Below are 20,025 nucleotides of genomic sequence, written 5' to 3'. Positions count from 1 at the left end.
CCTCCTGTCCCATCCTGATTCTACTTAAGCCCAGGAGCTCTTCTGAGATTTTCCTGAAAATATTTCCCCCTGCTAATTCTCACAGAGTATTACAAAATAAATTTGCTGCAGATTTTGGGAGCAATATTTTTTTTTCATATTTCTGATTTGATCTAGGCATAATTTTTTTTTAAGGAAAATTTCTAAATTACTTCTCTTAATTATTCCCTTGGAAATTAGCATAGAGGAATTTCCTCTTCTTCTTCCTTCTCTTCCATCTCTCCCTCCCATTTCCTCTCCCTTCTTTCTTCAACAGTGGGCTTCAAAGTCCCTGGCATGATACAATTGATGTTAGTCAACCAATTTAATTTTTTAAATAATTTTTTTCTAATTATTGTTTACATTTTTTCTTTTTCTTTTAAAAATATATATTTTATTGATTTTAGAGAAGAAGGAAGCGGGAGAAAGAGATAGAAACATCAATGATAAGAGAATCATTGATTGGCTGCCTCCTGCACACCCCTTACTGGGGACTGAGCCCGCAACCCAGGCATATGCCCTTGGCCAGAATCGAACCTGGGACCCTTCAATCTGCAGGCTGACACTCTATCCATTGAGCCAAACCAGCTAGGGCCCATTTAATATTTTAGTATTCAAGGGTGACTCACTTGACCTCAAGAGGAAGCTCCACATTGACAAGTTAGTCTCCTCACTTTATATAACAGTCATTTTAAGTTATTTCCTGAGAGATAAATTCAGAGAGAAGCTCAGGAAGTGGATATATAGTAACACAGAAACAATGTTTCTATACAGAGAGTGAAAAAAACACAGTGAATAAGAGGAGAGAAAGATGGAAGGACTATATGGAAGCAGCATCATAATATGCCCATGTTGTGTGTATGTCCCCCTTAGGCGACTTTGGGAAATGGTGATTCTAACCCCATTGGGTAATTTTTGGGAGAGAGCATGTACTGGTAATTATACAAATAAACATGTTGGTTATGGGAGGTAATGGGATGTAATAGTCTTGATGAATAGAAGGTTGTGCAGATCACTTCCAATGTCACCTCACCTGTTCCTCGCCCGAGCTAAGACACTGCTCTGGGTTTTAGAAGAACTAGTCTCGTTCCAATTTTAGTATTTGTGGCTGCCGAAGCGAGCACTAGAAGAACTAGTCTCAGGCGACTGGAAATGGAAACTTGCCATCACAATTTGAGGAAGCATGTTTCACACCCTCCCCCAAATATCATGCAAGTTCTTAAAATTTTAAGTCTGATGACACCATCAATTGTTTTTATTGAATTTATTGGGGTGACATTGGTTAATAAACTTATATAGGTTTCAGGTGTACATGTCTATAATACATCATCTGTACATTGTATTGTGTGTTCACCACCTCAAGTCAAGTCTCTTTCCATCACCATTTATCCCCCTTTACCTTCTTCTAACTCCCCTTCGCCCCATCCCCTTCCCTCTGGGAATTAGCATGCTGTTGTCTGTGTCCATGAGGTTTTTTGTTTGTTGTTTTTGTTGTTGTTGCTTAAATCTCTTCATGTTTATCACCCAGCCCTGCAATGCCCTTCCCTTCTGACAGCTGTCAATCTATTTTCTATCTATGAGTCTTTTTCTTTTTGTTTTGATGTTCTAATCAATGGGCATTTCATGGTAATGGCTCTACAGCTGAGCAAACCTGTATTTGATTAAAAATTGGGTCTATTTAGAAGTCCCTGAATTTAAAGTAAACCAAGTAACTGCCAATCAATGTGGCAGCTGAAACGTTCAGTCTCTGAAGCAAAACAATAGGGCTCATGTCAGAGCCATCTCCCAAGTTTGAAAATTAATGTCATTTTGTCATTCCTTTTAAAAATCCATCTCTTTTTTTTTTTCTTTGAGTTTCTCTTCATGGCACCTGCTAACTGGCTTTGTTGTTGGACTTTAGGGCTTGGCGCAGTATTCTGTCCTCTTTTACGGCTATTACGACAATCAACGAACGATTGGATGGATGAATTTCAGGTTGCCGCTCTCCTATTTTCTGGTGGGGATCAGCTGCATCGGATACAGCTTTGTGGTTGTCCTTAGAGAGTAAGTTTCATTGGGCTCTTGGGAAACAGACAATGATTTTTGAAATCAAATGGGAGAATGGATGTAATTTCCCCCCCCTGTTCTACAGTTAGAGGATGCAGAGTCTATGAGATAAAATGTTGTTCTAATACTGATGTTAATGTTAGACTATTACATCCTCCAAACAAAAGAATTGATTATGAGTACAGGCCTTTGGGTCATCTCACTGCATACCCATCCTGTGTTCAAGCATATTTTTAAAATGTGCCTTTTTGTACTTAGATGTGTGAATCAATGTTGCAAAGAAGACACAGAAACAGCTGCTGACTTTTGTTTTGCGTACAGAGGTTTGTGACTTGCAGAACCAGTTCAATAGGCAGAAATAATTGCTCTCTGTTCTTTTTTTTCAAAAAGCCAATATAATCGCTCATCCAAAAAGTTTTAGCTGAATAAGGTGGCAAAAACAAATGACCCCTAAGAGTATCCTGATCAATGGTATCATCATGGTTTGTCTTAGAAAAGGATTTATTAGAGCCAGAGAAGGATTTTATAGGGAACTGATGAAACACCTTTTTTTTTTTCCTCTGCCTGAAATGCATAGGGTGGGGGTAAAGTTGGTTTACAGTTATAATATATGTATAGAAAATAATGCAATCCTATCTAATCCTATCTAATAAAAGAGTAATATGCAAAATGACCATTACTCCAACACACAAGATAGCTGACCCCATGTGGACACAAGTTGGCCGCCACAAGATGGCCTGCAAGGGAGAGCAGTTGTGGGTGACCAGGCCTGCAGGGAAGGGCATTCGGGGGGGGGGGGGAGGGCGGGGAGAGCAGTCCTGCAGGAGAGGGTAGTTGGGAGGGACTAGGCTGGCAGGGGAGCAGTTAGGCATCAATTAGGCTGGGAGGCAGAAGCGGTTAGGGGTAATCGGGCAGACAGGCAGGCAAGTGGTTGGGAGCCAGCATTCCAGGATTGTGAGAGGGATGTCCGACTGCCCAAGTGGGATCGGGTCGAAACAGGCAGTTGGACATTCCTCAAGGGGTCCCAGTTTGGAGAGGGTGCAGACTGGGCTGAGGAACACACACTCCTCATGCATGAATTTTGTGCACTGGGCCTCTAGTTATTAATAAATAATAACACAAGCATAAACACAGTGTGTCACATACTCACAACTGTGAACTTACGTCTGCCCACCCTGTATTTGTAATACTCTGAGGAAACCTAGCACAGTTGTTTGGGGCTATGAGTAACCTGCCCTTCAGCCAGTTCTCTTCTCTAGCTTAGGAAAAGAATTGAGTCATCTCAATTAATGTCCCAACTCTTTAATTGACTCTGCACAGGGAGAATTGGCCATTTGCTTCAGTTTAGGGAAGGGCCTTGTCTTAGTGTACAAGTCTATGACACACTTTGGATCCTGTCCCATTCACAATTACTGATTCCACCAAAAAACACTATATTTAGTTTTAAGCCCCTTCCTGACATGATGAAAGCCTTAATGGAGACCCCACTTTGATTTGGCAAGACTAACTAAAGTAAGGGGGCAAGTCACATTAGAGAGGCCTCATGAAGATTGTTTCTGAGTTGGTCCTTCACTGTCCTAAGTCACTGGGCAAACGAGTTCATGTATGTCCAGTTACTCAGCTCTTTTCAGTGATTTTGTAGAGGCTGTGAATTCCCAGCTGGTCTGCATGGACTCAACTCCCAGCTCTAAGATGGACTAAAAGACCTTTGACAACTAATACAAATGTTCTGTTCTCTAGTTTCCTTCTTAATAGAACTGTAATAACACCTTGATCTTAGGATGGCCATGAGGATTAAATGAGTTAATACATAAAATGAGTTAATACTGAGAACATGTCTGGCTGGAGGTAAATAATTGATAATTTTATAACTGTTGATAACTGTTGATAATTTTGTTAGGATTGTAACCCATTAGTTTATTGAAGAATCAAATGTAACCCCAATGACAGAGCAGTCACATAGGTTTATGCAGTTGCACATTAATGGATTTGTGTATTCATTACAATAATTTTCTAGTTGGTGAATTTTAAGGTTATAGAAGAGAATTGTGCAAAGAAATACAAGATGAGCTACACATCTCACTTAAAATTTTCTAGCAGCCATAGTAATTTACACAGGTAAATTAACTTAAAAATATTTTTATTGATTTTTTTTTTGAGAGAGAGAAGAGGCGAGAAACATCAATTTATTGAATTTTAATAACATTTTATTTAATTCAATATAGCAAATGCATTAATATAATTAAAATAATATTATTATTGAGATTTTTTTGGTACTTTCTTTGAAGTCTTATGTGTATTTTATATTACCACATTTCAGGTATTCTGTCACCACATGTTGCTGGTGGTGACCATATTGGATAATGTCAGCCTAGAGGAAATGTCATTTAGGATAGTTGCAGGGCACCAAATCCACATTTTTCTCTCTTAAATTCATTCATATTATGCCAATGAAACCAATCTGGCTTTCGTCCCTCCCTCTGGCATGGACCTTTGGTTGTTTGTTACCTGATGTGCCAGTGGTTTAAACTCATTATTGTGTATTGCAAAACAGTTACAAAGCAATCCATAACTCCTACCTACTCCTAGCTTGGGAACAAGGCTTGGTAAAAAGAGAATTAATGATATATAAGTGATTGTACAAAATCATTTATCATTGCCTCCCCTCATCCCCACCACGATAAAATATATTATTGGAATAAACACGGGTGGCTTTATGGGTAACATTATTCAAATCAAATAGAAGGAAATCTAGGTTTTAAAATCAATTAGGCTATGGGTGGACTTCGACATCTTGCCCATACTGTTTGTCTAGGCATCCTCATCTATAAAATGATGGCCAATATCTAATTTTAATTATTTAATTGGGAAATTGGAAGGTAATATGAGATAGAAATCCAAAAAAGTACTTCAAGGTTTTAAGACAAGGCAACTAACTTTATTGATTTAGGACTCTCCCTGTTTTAGCACCAAAGTCTTATGCCCTGGAAACCCATTCAGTCCCTGGAAAATCAAGATGGTTGGTCACTATAGTCTTAGCCCCTTCCTTCCTTCCTTCCTTCCTTCCGAGGCAGTGTACATTACTAACCACATCAGAACCTTAGAAATATTCATAGTAAAAAATTACATGTGTATTAAAAAGCAAATTAATACAGCATAATGAAAAGTTACATAACATGGAGACCACTAACCTCTTTATATGTTGTCCTCATCTCTTTGAAGTTTTGTATCACACAGTAAAGGTGCTGTAATTTAAATATCTAATCATTCCTATTAAAAACAGTTTCTTGAGCTAAAAATGTTGGCATATCCAGAGTAGCAAACCACTGGAAATAACTGTCATTCAGGGCAGGTATGCCTTATGGAGATGGCTCTTGCTGTCTGTTTTATCCCAACAGGCGTTCCCAAGGTTTTCACCTGTTATAGGTTCATTGAATGAGATATACTCCTTTTTCTGTTTAGGAGACTGGCCATAATAGACTAAGCTAATAGCAGAGCATCAAATACCTAAATGATGTGCACATACAAGCCTCAAATAGTGTGAAAAATTTTGTCCACATAAACTATCTATCCTCTAAATATTAAAAACCTAGATACACCATAAACTAGCTTCAATACATGCGTATAAATATTTTTAAATTAGGAAAAGAGAGAATATATTTATCTTAATTCTAGACTTGACAAAGTAGGTTGTTGTTTAATTATTTTACAGATGATAAAATAATATTAGAGATACCCAATGACCTACCTACAGGCATTTGACTGTACGACCTATTTGAACCAAATTATATTTCGTTACTTTTTCATGACACATTATCTCATTTAAAATAGATAAACTTTCCTAAGGAGTGGGGACATTGTGGGGATTTAGATGAATTTAGAGATGCCTGTCAACCTATGATGTTACATTTATGTCATGTTGCTTCTTTCTTTTGGGGTTCCATAATCACTATCATGTTTAAAAAACCAAAGCCTTATAGGATCAGTTAATAATATGTATCATATGAAATTTTAGTTTTGCTATTTTTAGTGATTGGGGGGAAAAAGGAAGTGGAATAAGTAGAAGACAGTTCTCTAACTACTGAAATAAATGTGCAACTAAATGCATTTAAATTCTCTAATCCAAAAAATTATTTTTTAAATCACCGAGTAGAATATGTGTAACTACTGTCTCGATTTTTGATCAAGAGTTGCAGAGTAATGAAGAAATGCCATGCATTTGGTGCAATCACTCTTTTGGAAGACATTCTGGGGGGAATTGAAATGTATGCAGTTATTTCTTGACCTGACCTGGCTTCGTCCATCTTGAAGCTTCAAAGAGTCTGGGAACAGTGTCAGAACCTACCCATGTTTTCTTTTCCTGGGAGGCAACCAATGGTTTTCTTCAGATTTTTAAAGAGAGCCTTGTCCCACAAAAGGTTAAGAGCCAAGTATATGAGGCTAAGAAAACAAAAATATGTGTTTTTATATAACCTGTTTAATTTTTAAAATCATCAAGTCTTTTTAATCTTGAAAGCCTGAAAAGTGCACAGTTTAAAAACTTAAAAATAAACTTCTGTTTTCTGGTTATTTTTTTAAAAAAAACTGTTTGAAAATATGTCTTTTAGCTATTGCATCTCCAATTAACCTATACTTAAGATGTTTTAACATTCCCTGTACTCTCCCCCTTTTTTTGTATTCTGGTTGCTGGATTAAACTTTCTGTTTTTATAGAATGACCCAAGGTATTGGTGAGGATGGGGGTGGTGATGACAACACCTTTAACTTCAGCTGGAAGGTGTTTTGCAGCTGGGACTACCTGATTGGCAATCCAGAAACAGCAGACAACAAATTCAATTCTATCACAATGAACTTTAAGGTAAAGATGGCCACCTTTCAGAATCTTTTCTTTGTATTTCTAATATATTTTTTATTGATTTCAGAGAGGAAGTGAGATGGGGAGAGAGATAGAAACATCAGTGATGAGAGAAACTCATTGATTGGCTGCTTCCCGCATGTCCCCTACTGGGAACTGTGTCTGTAACCCAGGCATATGCCCTTGACCGGAATAGAACCTGGGACTCTTCAGTCTACCAACTGTCGCTCAATCCACTGGGCCAAACTGCCTAGGGCTTTTCTTTATATTTGTCAGAGTAAAATGGAAGCAATCCCATATGTCCCAGCTAACTAAGTATCTTGATAATTAAAATAAAGATTAACTCCTCATTTCTGCCTACTGGGACTTGGGCAGGATTCTGATTATGACTGGGAAATATCTGGTGACCCACAACAGCACTATCTCTTCTCTAAGTTTGGTATTAAAATAATGCCATTAGCTTAAAATAGGGGACCATTAGTAATCAGAATCAGATATTTTATATAACAGAACAGTGCTCAATATTTAAGATGACTTTGAAGTATTATTTTGTAGCTTTTAGAAAACTGTACTGGAAGAGAATTTAGAATGAAGACTATCCTATTAGATTGGTTGGAGATGGTTTGTAAGAATCCTTCCTTTCTCTTACTTGTTCTCACTTACTGGCAATATTCATTGGTTTGTGAAATCCCAGGTTCAGTTAATTTTCATATCTTACATTCTGATGTTAGCAAAATTAATTCCCGAGTTCATGATACGTGTGTAGCTCAGATATTTCTCTTTTTCCTGGGTACAGGAAGCTATAATTGAAGAAAGAGCGGCCCAAGTGGAAGAAAACGTCCACTTGATCAGATTCCTGAGGTTTCTCGCTAACTTCTTCGTGTTTCTAACACTTGCCGCGAGTGGATACCTCATCTTTTGGGCTGTGAAGAGATCCCAGGAATTTGCACAGCAAGATCCCGACACCCTCGGGTGGTGGGAAAAAAACGAAGTTCGTCTCTGCATGCTTTTTATATGCTTAGAACCTGACATTTGACATTTTGTGGGTTATGCATCTATGGCAGAACATTAAATAAGGCCATCTCTACTTCTTTCCTCCATTTGCCCTGTGAGTTAGCCAACCCTGCCCTCACATTTTCCACTCTATTCTAGCCTTATTTGCAAAGCTGTCTACTGGCTGTCTTTCATTTTGGTTCATTCTATGATGTTATAGTTGGGAGAGATGTCAGCACACATATATTCCAACCAGTACAGTTTACAAGGGGATGAGGACTCTCAGGAGATTAGGTGATATGTTCATGGTCACAGAACTATGGAGAAACGTGAGTTAAAATGTAGGATTCTTGGTTTCAAGCCACACACTCTTTTCATGAACTTATGCTGATTTCTCTGGAGATCCTGCATCTGTAATTGAAAGAGCCATTTGTTGCCTGAATTCTCAGAAGTGGCTATGATAGAGCTTTGGTTCCTGTGTTTCTCTCATGGACACATTCAGATTGCCTCCTCGACTTTGGACAAGTCTGGGTTCTCTCTGTTTTTTACTAGCAGCCTAACTCCCTATCTCCCCTTTCTCCTCCTAGCCTTTCCTCCCTCTCTGAATGCTATTCAAATTAGGAAGGTTAGCTCTTTGCCAGGAATTAAATGATTGTGATTTCCCCCCTCCCCCAGCACATTTGTCTATTTAGCAGATCAGAGAAGGGAGGTCAGAGGTTGATATTTGAAATCAGGAAATCATTGATCATATATTGTTGCTAAGGCCTATTCTCTTTAATAAAATGTTCCAGCATGCAATGTGGCACCATTTAGAACTTGGGCATTTTCAAAGTTTGGGTAGATTTAGTCTGTGCAAAGTATAGACTTCCCATACTGAAATTTCTGTAGAGCTTTATAGACCAAAAAGATTAAGTCTTTAAGTATAGAATCTCCTTAAACATTTTTGGACAGTAAATGGTATTACTTACAACAAAAACTTCCAAACAAAAGCATTCTATATTTAGCCATGGTAACCTTGTAGATGGAAGGCCATTCATTTAAGAGACTATGATAACACAAATATTTCATGGAAACCTGTGAAACAGTCATTTGGTGGAGATATTTCATATACTTAAAACAAATAAACTTCAAAGCCTTTACTAAGTTTGCTGTCAAAATTCTTATAGTTGCGATAATATTTATAGGCATAATTATCATGCCACTTTAGTCTATGGTTCATATTGACCATATTTTTGTATAAATGAACCACAGTAAAGGGTCACTCTTTGTAAGAACCTGTTTAATATCAATTTTAGGAGATCCCTGAGTCCTAGGAGCCAACAAAGGTAATAATGGGCAGTTATGCATAACTATAAATTTGATAAAACAGAGTTAAATTTACCTTATATAAGATTGTACAAGGTCTGCCAAGTTTTTACTTTAGGCTGAAATGATATCATGCTGATTTTATGTTATGCTGATTTTTAGCTCCTGCTGGTCATGCATATATAATGTTCTTAATAAAAATGGACAAAAATGGACAAAACGTATTGACAATTATTTTCTAAATATAGTCTAGTACTTCTAATCAAAATATGGAATCCACAGGGGGAAATAGGAAATAAATGTTTAATGGTGGCAATTTGAGCCAGGTATTTAGGAAAGACAGTTGCTAAAGTTACCAAAAATACTTTTTTTTTTTTTTTTAAGTTTAAGGAAGGCTTTTCTTCCACCATAATAGTAGTATCTGCTCTGGATTTTTTTTCCTTTGATTTAATTTAGCCAAATAATATAATCATAAGGGTGCCACTCAATCAGGAGGGAAGGAACACACATTTCATACTTGCCCTATTTCTCTCTCTCTCCCACCTCATCCCTCCCTCCCTTATCATTCTCTTGCCTTTAGCATCATGAGCCAGTCATTTTTTGAAACTGTCTTGCCTTGGCTTCAGTGGCTTCAATAACATTATACTGTGTTCTTTGATTTCTCTGGATGTCCTCTATTTTCTTTGATAAAGTACTTTTTCTTTTTGCTCCTAACAGTTTGCATGTCCCTAAATTCAATGTTTAATCCTGAGCCCATCTCAAGAAAAGTCATAATTAAACTAACTCATATGCTGATGATTGTCAAGTTATTATTTACAATTTGGATCTCATTTTTCAAGCAGATCATTTTCCATTGCCTTTGAAAATGTGTTGTGTACTGCAACACCATATCAGAATCAGTTACCATGCAGAACAATATGGGTTCTTTGGGTAGTGAGTGATGTAAATTGCATCCCTCATTATACCAGGAAATACTGTTATTACTGGCACATACACAAGCTCATATATATATATCCAAATCTTAAGAATGTAAGTTGATATTGACTTTGATGTTTTATTAAGTTTAAATTTTTAAAATGCACGAGATAGTCTTCTTTAGTCTAATAAAAAAAATTAAAGGTATTTAGCTGGAATTTTGCGAAAGTCTGGAGAAAAGTAATCATAATCTCTAAATACTATTAACCTAATTTATCCTTTGTGTCTCCTTATAGATGAATATGGTCATGTCCCTCCTGGGGATGTTCTGTCCAACATTGTTTGACTTGTTTGCTGAATTGGAAGACTACCATCCCCTCATTGCTCTAAAATGGCTACTGATACGCATTTTTGCTCTTCTTTTGGGCAACTTGTATGTATTTATTCTTGCCTTGTTGGATGAGATCAACAACAAGGTAAATCGTGTGTCTGGATTGCCATCAGCACATTGTTACATTCTCAGTCTCAAGACTGCCAAACATGCATTTGATATCTGTGTTATGTTCACTTTTTTTGCTATTGCTTTGCTTTCTAGATTGAAGAGGAAAAGCTAGTAAGGGTCAATATTACCCTGTGGGAAGCCAACATGATCAAGGCCTACAATGCAACACTCACTGGAAACAGCACTGGGGCACCCTTTTTTGTGCACCCTGCAGATGTACCTCGAGGACCCTGCTGGGAAACAATGGTGGGACAGGTAATATCACAAACAGAAGTGCATGACAATTAATGGATTAAAAAAGAGCAGAGTCAATAGCTCTTCTATAACTGTGGCCTAATTTTTTTATTGCTTAAACTAATAAAATACAGCTAGGATTTATTGAATGCTTACCATGTGCTGGCTGTGAATTTCATACACATTATCTCTTATGCCCCCTTTTATATCCCTTTTACAGTTGCACATAATGTTTTCAAACAAAGTGAGTTGTTAACTACCTATTGGTGTTCTAATAAAGCAACTTGTTTTAATTTATATTACTCTGGGGTTTAAGAATTTTCCAATGTTTTAATTGACTGTGTATTTTCTCCTGAGGATTTCTTGTTAGCAACATTTGCCAGTTCTTTTCCTAATTGGATCATCCATCTATTGTCATACTGATTTGTAAAAGTTTTCATGTATTATCAAAACAAATCTATCATCTATGCTGCATGTGCTTTTTCCAAGTTTGTCTTTAAACTTTACAAATATTGTTGTTTGCCAATTAAAATTAAACTTCCACATGGCCAATATTTTCCTATTTTTGGTTATTGTATGATAGTTATAAAAGTTTCTCAGTAATAGGACTTTTAATACAGTTATTTTGAAACAGAAAATAAATTATTTTTAGACCAATAAAATAAGATTGAAGCATTCTTCATTTGCTAGACATGCCTACCTAGTTTCTTTACCATGAATTTGCAGTTTCCATGCTCATACTATTTAGAAACATGGCAAATTTGCTGTCAACACTAGGACCATTTAAAGACAAAAATGAAAATTGTAATGCAGATAATATCTCCACAGGAATTTGTACGGCTGACTGTTTCTGATGTTTTGACCACTTATGTCACAATCCTTATTGGCGACTTTCTCCGGGCATGCTTTGTAAGATTTTGCAATTACTGCTGGTGCTGGGATTTAGAATATGGATATGTAAGTATGATACTCATGTTTCTTTTATCAGATTATTCTTTTGTGGCTCATTGTTTACACACCCTATGTAAGAAGACAACATCTCAGAATTTAGAGGGTGGGATCTACTTTTTATTATTTATTTTGTTTTTTTAAAATATATTTTTTATTGATTTCAGAGAGAAAGGGAAAGGGAGAGAGAGAGAAAGAGAGAGAGAGAGAAATATTAATGATGAGAGAGGATCATTGAACAACTACCTCCTGCACGACTCCTACTGGGGATCGAGCCCCTAACCCAGGTATGTGCCCTTGACTGGAATTGAACATGGGACCCTTTAGTCCGTAGGCTGACACTCTATCCACTGAGCCAAACCAGCCAGGGCTTGATCTACTTTTTAGATGTCAATACAGTAGTTCCCCCTATCTGCAGAGAATACATTCCAAGAACCCCCGTGGGTGCCTGAAACCACAGATAGTGCCGAACCTATATACACTATTTCCCCCTATATAGACATGCCATTTTACTTACAGGAAGCACTTTATGGCTTCCTTTTGGCATATCTTACTTGCTAGCATCACTACTCTTGTGTTTTGGGGCCATTATTAAGTAAAAATGTTATTTGAACACAAGCACTGCAATACCAGGACAATTGATGTGATAACCGAGATAGCTACTAAGTGCCTAACAGGTGGGCAGCATCTGCATATGGATATGGATGATGTGATGACTCACATCCTAAGCAGACGGGAGCAGGGGGGTGCAAGATTTCATCACACTATGTAGAATAGCAGGCAACTTAAAACATACGAATTGTTCATTTCTGGAATTTTCCACTTAGTATTTTTGAACAACAGTTGACCATGGATATCTGAAACTGTGAAAAACAAAACTGTGGATAAGGGAAGAACTAGTATAAATAAAGTCCAATGAGTATGGTTTTAATTCAGAGCGGGTCAGACATAACTATCTTGGCTCACAATATTCTCACAAATTAGCACAGGATGGCTGAACACAGTAAGTCTTGGACCCAGAGTTAGTTCCCTCTCCATGAAGTTTGTGGCATTTCCAGAAACAGGGCAGGATGGGTAGTGTCAACCTCTTATTCTATTAATGCCTTGAATGCTGCTAAATTAACTCCTAGACATGTATCATGGCTAGTCCCTGTGCAGTGCATTGGGAAATAGAAGGATTTATTAACTGTAGTGCTTACTTCATAAAGCTCACCATCTAAGAAGAGCTCAGCAGAGACAGGCAGGGGGCTTTTGAGGAGGTTTCGGGGAAGGCCGAGGGTGCAGACAGGGCGCTGGCAAGTGGTGGAGCTGAATTCCAGCAAGCTGACTTTCTTTCCCATGACAACAGCATGGAAGTCAGGTTTCTCTGACTTTATCACCAGCTCACTGTCTGCGCTCAACCCCAGGTCACCACACAAGATTCGAAGGCGGCGGCAAGCACATATCACAACTCTGTGGTCTAACACACTCCAGCGTCCCACTGTCCCTCTTTTGCAAATGAAACAGTCATCTTGAGAAATATGACCTGAGGGTTGGTTGTACTCATTTGCTTAAAATCCTCCAGTAGCTGATTTAGAAGGAATTTCCAACCCCTTTAATTCCTTATATGATCTGTTTCTTTTCTTTTTCTCTGAGCTCACCTCTTACTACCTTTGCTCTTTCATTGTAAAGTCCACAAATGTTGGGATTTTTTTCTGATGCTCCAGTACAAGATGGTCCTTTCATTGTCACTAGCTGTTCCTTCCTCCAGGGATGCACATTCCCAGAATTTGGCATGGCTCATTCCTTTTTGTCATTAAAGGCTCATATTATGTCACTTCTTTAGACCTCTTCTCTGGCCGCCCATTCTAAGGTAGCCTACTGGAGACTCTCAGCACACTGTTTTATTTTCTTCATATGATGTTTAACTGCTTGACATTTCCTTTTTTTAAAGTGCTTATTATGTGTCTCCCTCTGTTAAAATGAAAGCTCTATGACACAGAGGCCTTGACCTCTATGCTTAGAACTACTAGTATGCCTGTCACATGGCAATCATTAGATGTTGACTGGCTGGTTCAATGTTGAACCTCCTCATTCTAGCACCATCAAGGCAACACCATGCACCTATTGGCAGATTTCTGCTTGCTTCCAGGCATGGAGTAAGCTCTGGCTTAATGTTTTTTGAGCCCACAATGTTTCTCTTCTCACTAGTGAAGTGATATCCTTTACTGCTGATCTCCTTCCTGTCTCATGCCCCAAGTCTCAGGACAAGTCCTACATTCAGAACTCTCTTTAAGACTCTGGGCTAGCTCCTCTGCCTGGCTATCTGACTTTGAAATTGTACCTTCTCTTAGGTCATCTCTATCATCCTCACTGAAAGTGGCTCTCAGACAAGCCAAAAGCAGTTAGGTAATGCTCTTTGGTGAACGATAGTGAGGTAATGCTATAGACCCAAGATGCTGTTGCATTGCTTTCCTGTTCCCTGCAATGAGGTATTCAGCTGGCTTGGTTTCATTTCTGTTTTCCTTGCCTGATTCAGCTCTTCTGATGCAGACATAAAAATTGCCCCCTTTTTTGTGTTAGACTATTGCTTAGCTTATGCTTGCTTTTTAGCCCTTCTTAAGTGCAAGAATATGTTCCTTTAAATATGAAATCAATGCAACATGACCTGGCTGCATAAACACTGTAATTAAATGATCGATTTATTATTCATTGAATGCTGACAGTGCTCTTGAATTAGTACAAAGTATAGAAAAACAACAAGTTTCTGTCTTGAGTCATAGAAAAAGAATTTTCTTCCATGTTACCTTTGGAAAGTGCTTTGGAGAGAAGTTTAGCATTAAAACAAGTTTTAAAGCATTAAAGTTGGATGATGGACCTCTGATATGGATCTGATTATCATTGGTCCACCAGGTGAGCAACTTACACAGATTGAATGCCTACTAGAAGCGAAACATTATGAGCAAACTCTGGTGCTGGGCGACAAAAGGATACAGAGAGAGAAAAGTCTTAGGAAAGGTTGCACACTTGGGCCCGCAAGCTGGATTCACCTTACAGCTGGTTTTTGTCCTTTGGTCCATAGAGTGATTTGTTTGTTTTTAATGAGCTAACATTTAAAACTGGAAGACTTACATTTTAAAAATATGGACTTATTGCTTTCCTGATGTAGTGGAAGACCTGGAAACTTTAGAGACTTATATTCCCACTCCAGAGAAATTTGCAGGAGCTGAAAAACCACTGCCCTCTTCAGTTTTACTCATTCACCAGTTTCTTACATTCCTTACTACTCTTTAATCTTGCAAACTTCCATTGTCAGTACCTAGCAAAAAATGCAAATGCCATGGGAGAAATTTACTGTGATTGGACTTCCAGAGGGAAAGGGGAGAGGTCAATAGAAATGCAGACATGACAGAGGAGGAGGCATTTGAGCCAAGTCTTAAAAGGGTGATCAGAATTTCAAAGGCTTGAGGTGGAAGGAAGCATTCTCAGTGAGGGACAAGGTATAAGACAGGGCCCAGCAGCTGGAAAACATGGGCAGTGCAAGCAGAGAATATAATATCTGTAAAATCCACTATGAGTTAAGTATGAAAATAAAAATCACAGGTAATCTCACCACTATGGCATTGCTTATTTGGATTATTTGAATCACATAGCATTAACATTTATTTATATGTAAATAAACAAATATTGTAGATTTATTATAGATTTTTATAAACATATATTTAAAATATATATTATAAATGTATATTTTTATATATTATTCAAGTGGATAAAAGATATTTTATTAAAATGTATATTTTAAGAAATATACATTTATTAAATATAAAATATATATTTAATGACTAGTTGCCTACTTTTTTTTACCTAACAGTGACCATTTTTCTATGCTGTTAACTTTTCTTTTACGACATAGTTTTTAAATGGTTGTGTGATATTCTGTATATGAATATACCATCATTATATTCAATACATTAAGCTGATCAATGGTGGAACTAAGCCTAGAACCCATGTCTGATCAACTAGATTTCCATCATGCTAGTTTTCACTTTAATGCTTAATCTTAGACATATGAAGGACTCTGCCACCTGATGGCTAATTCATGGGCCAATCTATGGCATTTGCAATTTGAGGTGTTCCCAGACTTAAACAGGTCACTTGCAGTAGAATAAAGTTAGCAGAAGATATTTGGATATAGAATTAGAAGATAAACTGATGTTCTCTAGCTAATAAGAAGATATTATTTAGCCATCCAGGAAGAAGTCATGACAAAGAATCAGTAAGAAATCATGTGTATCCCCTGAAGGGATGAGACCATGGGAAAAGGGACAGCACAGGCTGGATTTGAAGTTCCACTTGAACATTGGACAGCATCTGTCTATAGGCAACTAGGATTGAAGTGCAAACCTCAAGGTGTTGAGTATTCCTAGCAGATAAGGCTAGGATTTGTCCTCAGACAGTGGTTCTCATATATGAATGTACTTTAGAATCCCCTAAAGGCAGGATAGGATTTCTGATTCAGGAGATCTGGGTTGGACCTGAGAATTTACTCTCAATTTCCCAGGTAAAGCTGCTCACTGATCTGGGGACCATACTTGAGAAGCATTGCATTAAAGGCACAGGCAGGCCAGCCTGCAGCTCTAAGAGGAGTGGTTCCAACCATGGGAAATGAGATTTGTGTGAAGAAAGTCAGGCAGTTCATTGCAATAATAGAATTCTATCTGAGATCCTAAATTGCACTTCACAATATTCAGAGGTTGATGATCTGCCCCAAATAACTGAACTTGCAGAGAGAATGGGTTTTCTCAGGCTCTTTAGTCTAATGAGCACCATATGTCTTCCCTTTGTATAGAAGACTGACTAGCCCATCACAAACAAAGATCCCAATATAAAACAAGGTAATTCCCAATCCCTTGACAATTATGGACCTTAGCCCAAAACCAAATGGGCTCTTTGGTTGCTGACCCTTGAAAATCTTATTAGTGAGTTTATTATACGCATCCCATTTGAAACATTCATTAGCTCAGATTTCAAGAAAACCTTTTTATTTCCCACACTTCATTTACCTTTAAGCTTTTTACATTTTAAAGGCAATTAAACACATTGAAAATTGATTTACACTGTTGTTATTAAAATATTGCCTTAAAAATTTAAACTATAATATAATCTTATATGTTTAAAAAATCCACCTCTAAAAGAATGAGCATTGAATTGTGTGTGTGTGTGTGTGTGTGTGTGTGTGTGTGTGTGTGTACGCAAGGGGGTACTGTCTTGCATTTGTTTTATCTTTAGAGTGGAAATTTCTGAGCTTAATGTCTACAGAATTAAATTAATTTCTAAGGTATTTACAGAAAAACAATTCTTTAATAATTGGGTCTAATGTTCAACCAATTACATATTTAGATTAGAGATTTTAGAAATTATTTAGAAGTGAGCAAACTTTCTCTATAAATTGACTGGATAATGTTTTTGCTTCTGCAGGTGTGATATAATGAGAAATATTTACTTTGGTCTTCATTCTAAGCTCCTGGCACAAAACTCCTAATACCTTTATAATTTCATAAGCAATAAAAGTGTTAGGAACATCTTTTGTTCTAATATTTGGTCTTTGACCCTGGTTCCTGACACAGAGCTCCTTGGAATTTCTTGGATGATAGGAACATTTTTTGTTCTCATGAAGTAACTTTTGGTGAACTTGGAGAGCTTCAGGATGAGGCCTGGTCATCAGGAAGTCCAAGCCATAATTAGAAGCTTAAAATTTTAAGCCTCTTCCCCCCATCCTCCAGCTATGGTTTCTGGGCCATAGTGTACCAACCCCTAATCTAATTTGTTTAATAAATTTATCTATGAGGAAACTGAGGCCAGGAGAGCTTAGTGACCGGCCCAGTTCACCCAGCTAGGAAATGGTTGGGCAGAGTCTTACTCTCAGGTCTGCATGCCTGTCAGGTATCTGTATCACCAAGCCACCTGCGATGGTAGGGCTGCTCTATACTCTTTGTCAATTTATGCATCAAAGCTTCTATTTCTCCAGCTGCCCTCATTGCAAACAGGTACCCTGTGTGTCCTTTGAGCTTTTCTACTCACCTGATAACAAAAATATCTTATCTCATATGACCTTTAAGAGGCTTGAGTGCTTGTGTGAATAAAAGAAATGTAGTCCTAAAAGGTTGGATTTTTTTCACTGTCTGTGGTTTATTGGGCTAAATCATGACACTTTTCTAAGAGGCCAACATTGAAGGTTTGATTTTGGAACTAACACAGAGCAGAGCTGCGCTAAGTGCACAGATGTCACAGGCCACCCAGCTGAGCATTTGTCAAACCTGTTAAGTGATCTCTCAGGGCTCCAGGAGAGGAGAATATATGATCCAGAGTGAAGTTCTCCTGGGGAAGGAGAGAGACTCAGAATTGATGTTTCTCATGATTAGAAGCAATTTCTTTTTCTCCATGAAGGCCATGTTTTTTTTTCATTGTTGATTTTATGACAAAAACTGTCAACAAAGCCTCTTTTTTTTTTTTTTTTTTTTTTTTTTTTTTTTTTTTTTTTTTTTTTTTTTTTTTTTTTTTTTAGCATCTTATGAATGTTATGGGTCTAGGTAATTAACAAACATTCTCTATATAATTTAGCAGTATCTTGAGTGAATTTGTGCTGAAATCATCCAGGTCATCTTTGTTCTGCCTAGTATAATAGGGCTATATATTGATTCATTCTGTATTGTTTTTATCTTATAATTTAATCATTTTTGTTATGCCATTTGCTGTTTATCCCCTGAATCTATTAACAAGGCACATTGCTTGTATCCTTCAGTTGACTAGGAGAGTACCACTGCCTTTGGGAAAGTGATGAGGTTGACCTAGATTCAAGAATTCTTTAGCAAATATCTACCTTCTTACAACTATATGTTTGGGTTCTTGGGTTTGGGAATAACAGACATTTACATGTTGTGTGTGTGTGTGTGTGTGTGTGTGTGTGTGTGTGTGTGTGTGTTGGGGAGGGAGTTATAAGGATACATATGGCTTGAAGTTACATGTGCAGATGTCAACATCTGGGGCAGTGACAGGGACCTGCGATGCTCATGGTCTCTCAGTCCTTTCACTTCCTATCTTTTTGCTGTTCTCTTTTGCTCTTGTTACCAATGCCTCAGTCTCCTTCCTGACTATTCTCTATTTTAAATCAAATAGAAGAAGCCCTGCTGTAGTGGATCAGTGGTTGAGCATCAACCTATAAATCAGGAAGTCACAGTTTGATTCACGGTCAGGGCACATGTCTGGCTTGCGGGCTCGATCCCCAGTGTAGGGCATGCAGGAGTCAGCTGATCAATGATTCTTTCTCATTGTCAATGTTTCTATCTCTCTTTCCTTTCCTCTCTGGAATCAATAAGTGTATAGTTTTAAAAAATTAAGTAGAAGCAAACTTTATTGCCTTTGCTAATTAGCATTTATCCCATTGATAGAAGTTTTCCTTATAGGATGCCTAATACGTCACCAGGAAGCCTTTGGATGGGCCATCCTTGGACAGATACCTATCTCAGTTCCTATCAATGGCCCCTTTGCACAAAGAACTGCCTGGTCCTTGCTGCCTTAAGCAGGATGGTATTATCCCAGAGACAAACACTGTGCAAATAACTTCTTTAACTTTGGTTGTACTCTTAATATTTATTTTATATTAAAAGAAATTCACATATTTTTATTGAAAAATATTTTACAATATGCAAAACTTGAAGAAAATAAAAGCTATAACCTATCCCCAACACAAAGTAACTATTTTTAAAAAATATATTTTATTGATTTTTTACAGAGAGGAAGAGAGAGGGATAGAGAGTTAGAAACATCGATGAGAGAGAATCATCAATCAGCTGCCTCTTGCACACCCCCAACTGGGGATGTGCCCGCAATCAAGGTACATGCCCTTAACCAGAATCGAACCTGGGACCTTTCAGTCTACAGGCCGACGCTCTATCCATTGAGCCAAACTGGTTTCGGCAACACAAAATAACTATTGATTTTGTTGAGTACTTCCAAGTCTTTTCTTTATACATAGTTTCATAAAGAGTTATAAAATAATGAATGAATAATATTGTATATTTTTCGTTTAATGTTAAAATATAGTTTTCTCTTAAGTATGAAAACATTCTTCCAACAATGATGTAATTAGCTGTGATATATATCATATTATAGATAAACTTCAGTTACTGAACCAATATCAGATATTAAGATGGCTTCATCTCTGCTTGTTT

At 37.4% G+C, this 20,025-nt stretch overlaps 1 protein-coding gene across 1 annotated transcript in view; it reads left to right on the top strand.

Annotated features, from left to right (window-relative positions):
- The window catches only part of TMC1 (transmembrane channel like 1), a 113,064-nt gene that overhangs the window by 73,136 nt on the left and 19,903 nt on the right, over positions 1 to 20,025 (top strand). The window contains exons 9-14 of the mRNA XM_036433796.2: positions 1,919 to 2,061; positions 6,777 to 6,921; positions 7,715 to 7,909; positions 10,428 to 10,607; positions 10,727 to 10,888; positions 11,696 to 11,824. Of these exons, the coding sequence (XP_036289689.1) occupies positions 1,919 to 2,061; positions 6,777 to 6,921; positions 7,715 to 7,909; positions 10,428 to 10,607; positions 10,727 to 10,888; positions 11,696 to 11,824 (954 nt within the window). The remainder of the gene's footprint in view (positions 1 to 1,918; positions 2,062 to 6,776; positions 6,922 to 7,714; positions 7,910 to 10,427; positions 10,608 to 10,726; positions 10,889 to 11,695; positions 11,825 to 20,025) is intronic.

The sequence above is a fragment of the Pipistrellus kuhlii genome, unplaced genomic scaffold (genome assembly GCF_014108245.1).
Source record: "Pipistrellus kuhlii isolate mPipKuh1 unplaced genomic scaffold, mPipKuh1.p scaffold_m20_p_12, whole genome shotgun sequence".
Taxonomy (NCBI): domain Eukaryota; kingdom Metazoa; phylum Chordata; class Mammalia; order Chiroptera; family Vespertilionidae; genus Pipistrellus; species Pipistrellus kuhlii.
This window is presented reverse-complemented; position numbering and strand designations above follow the sequence as displayed.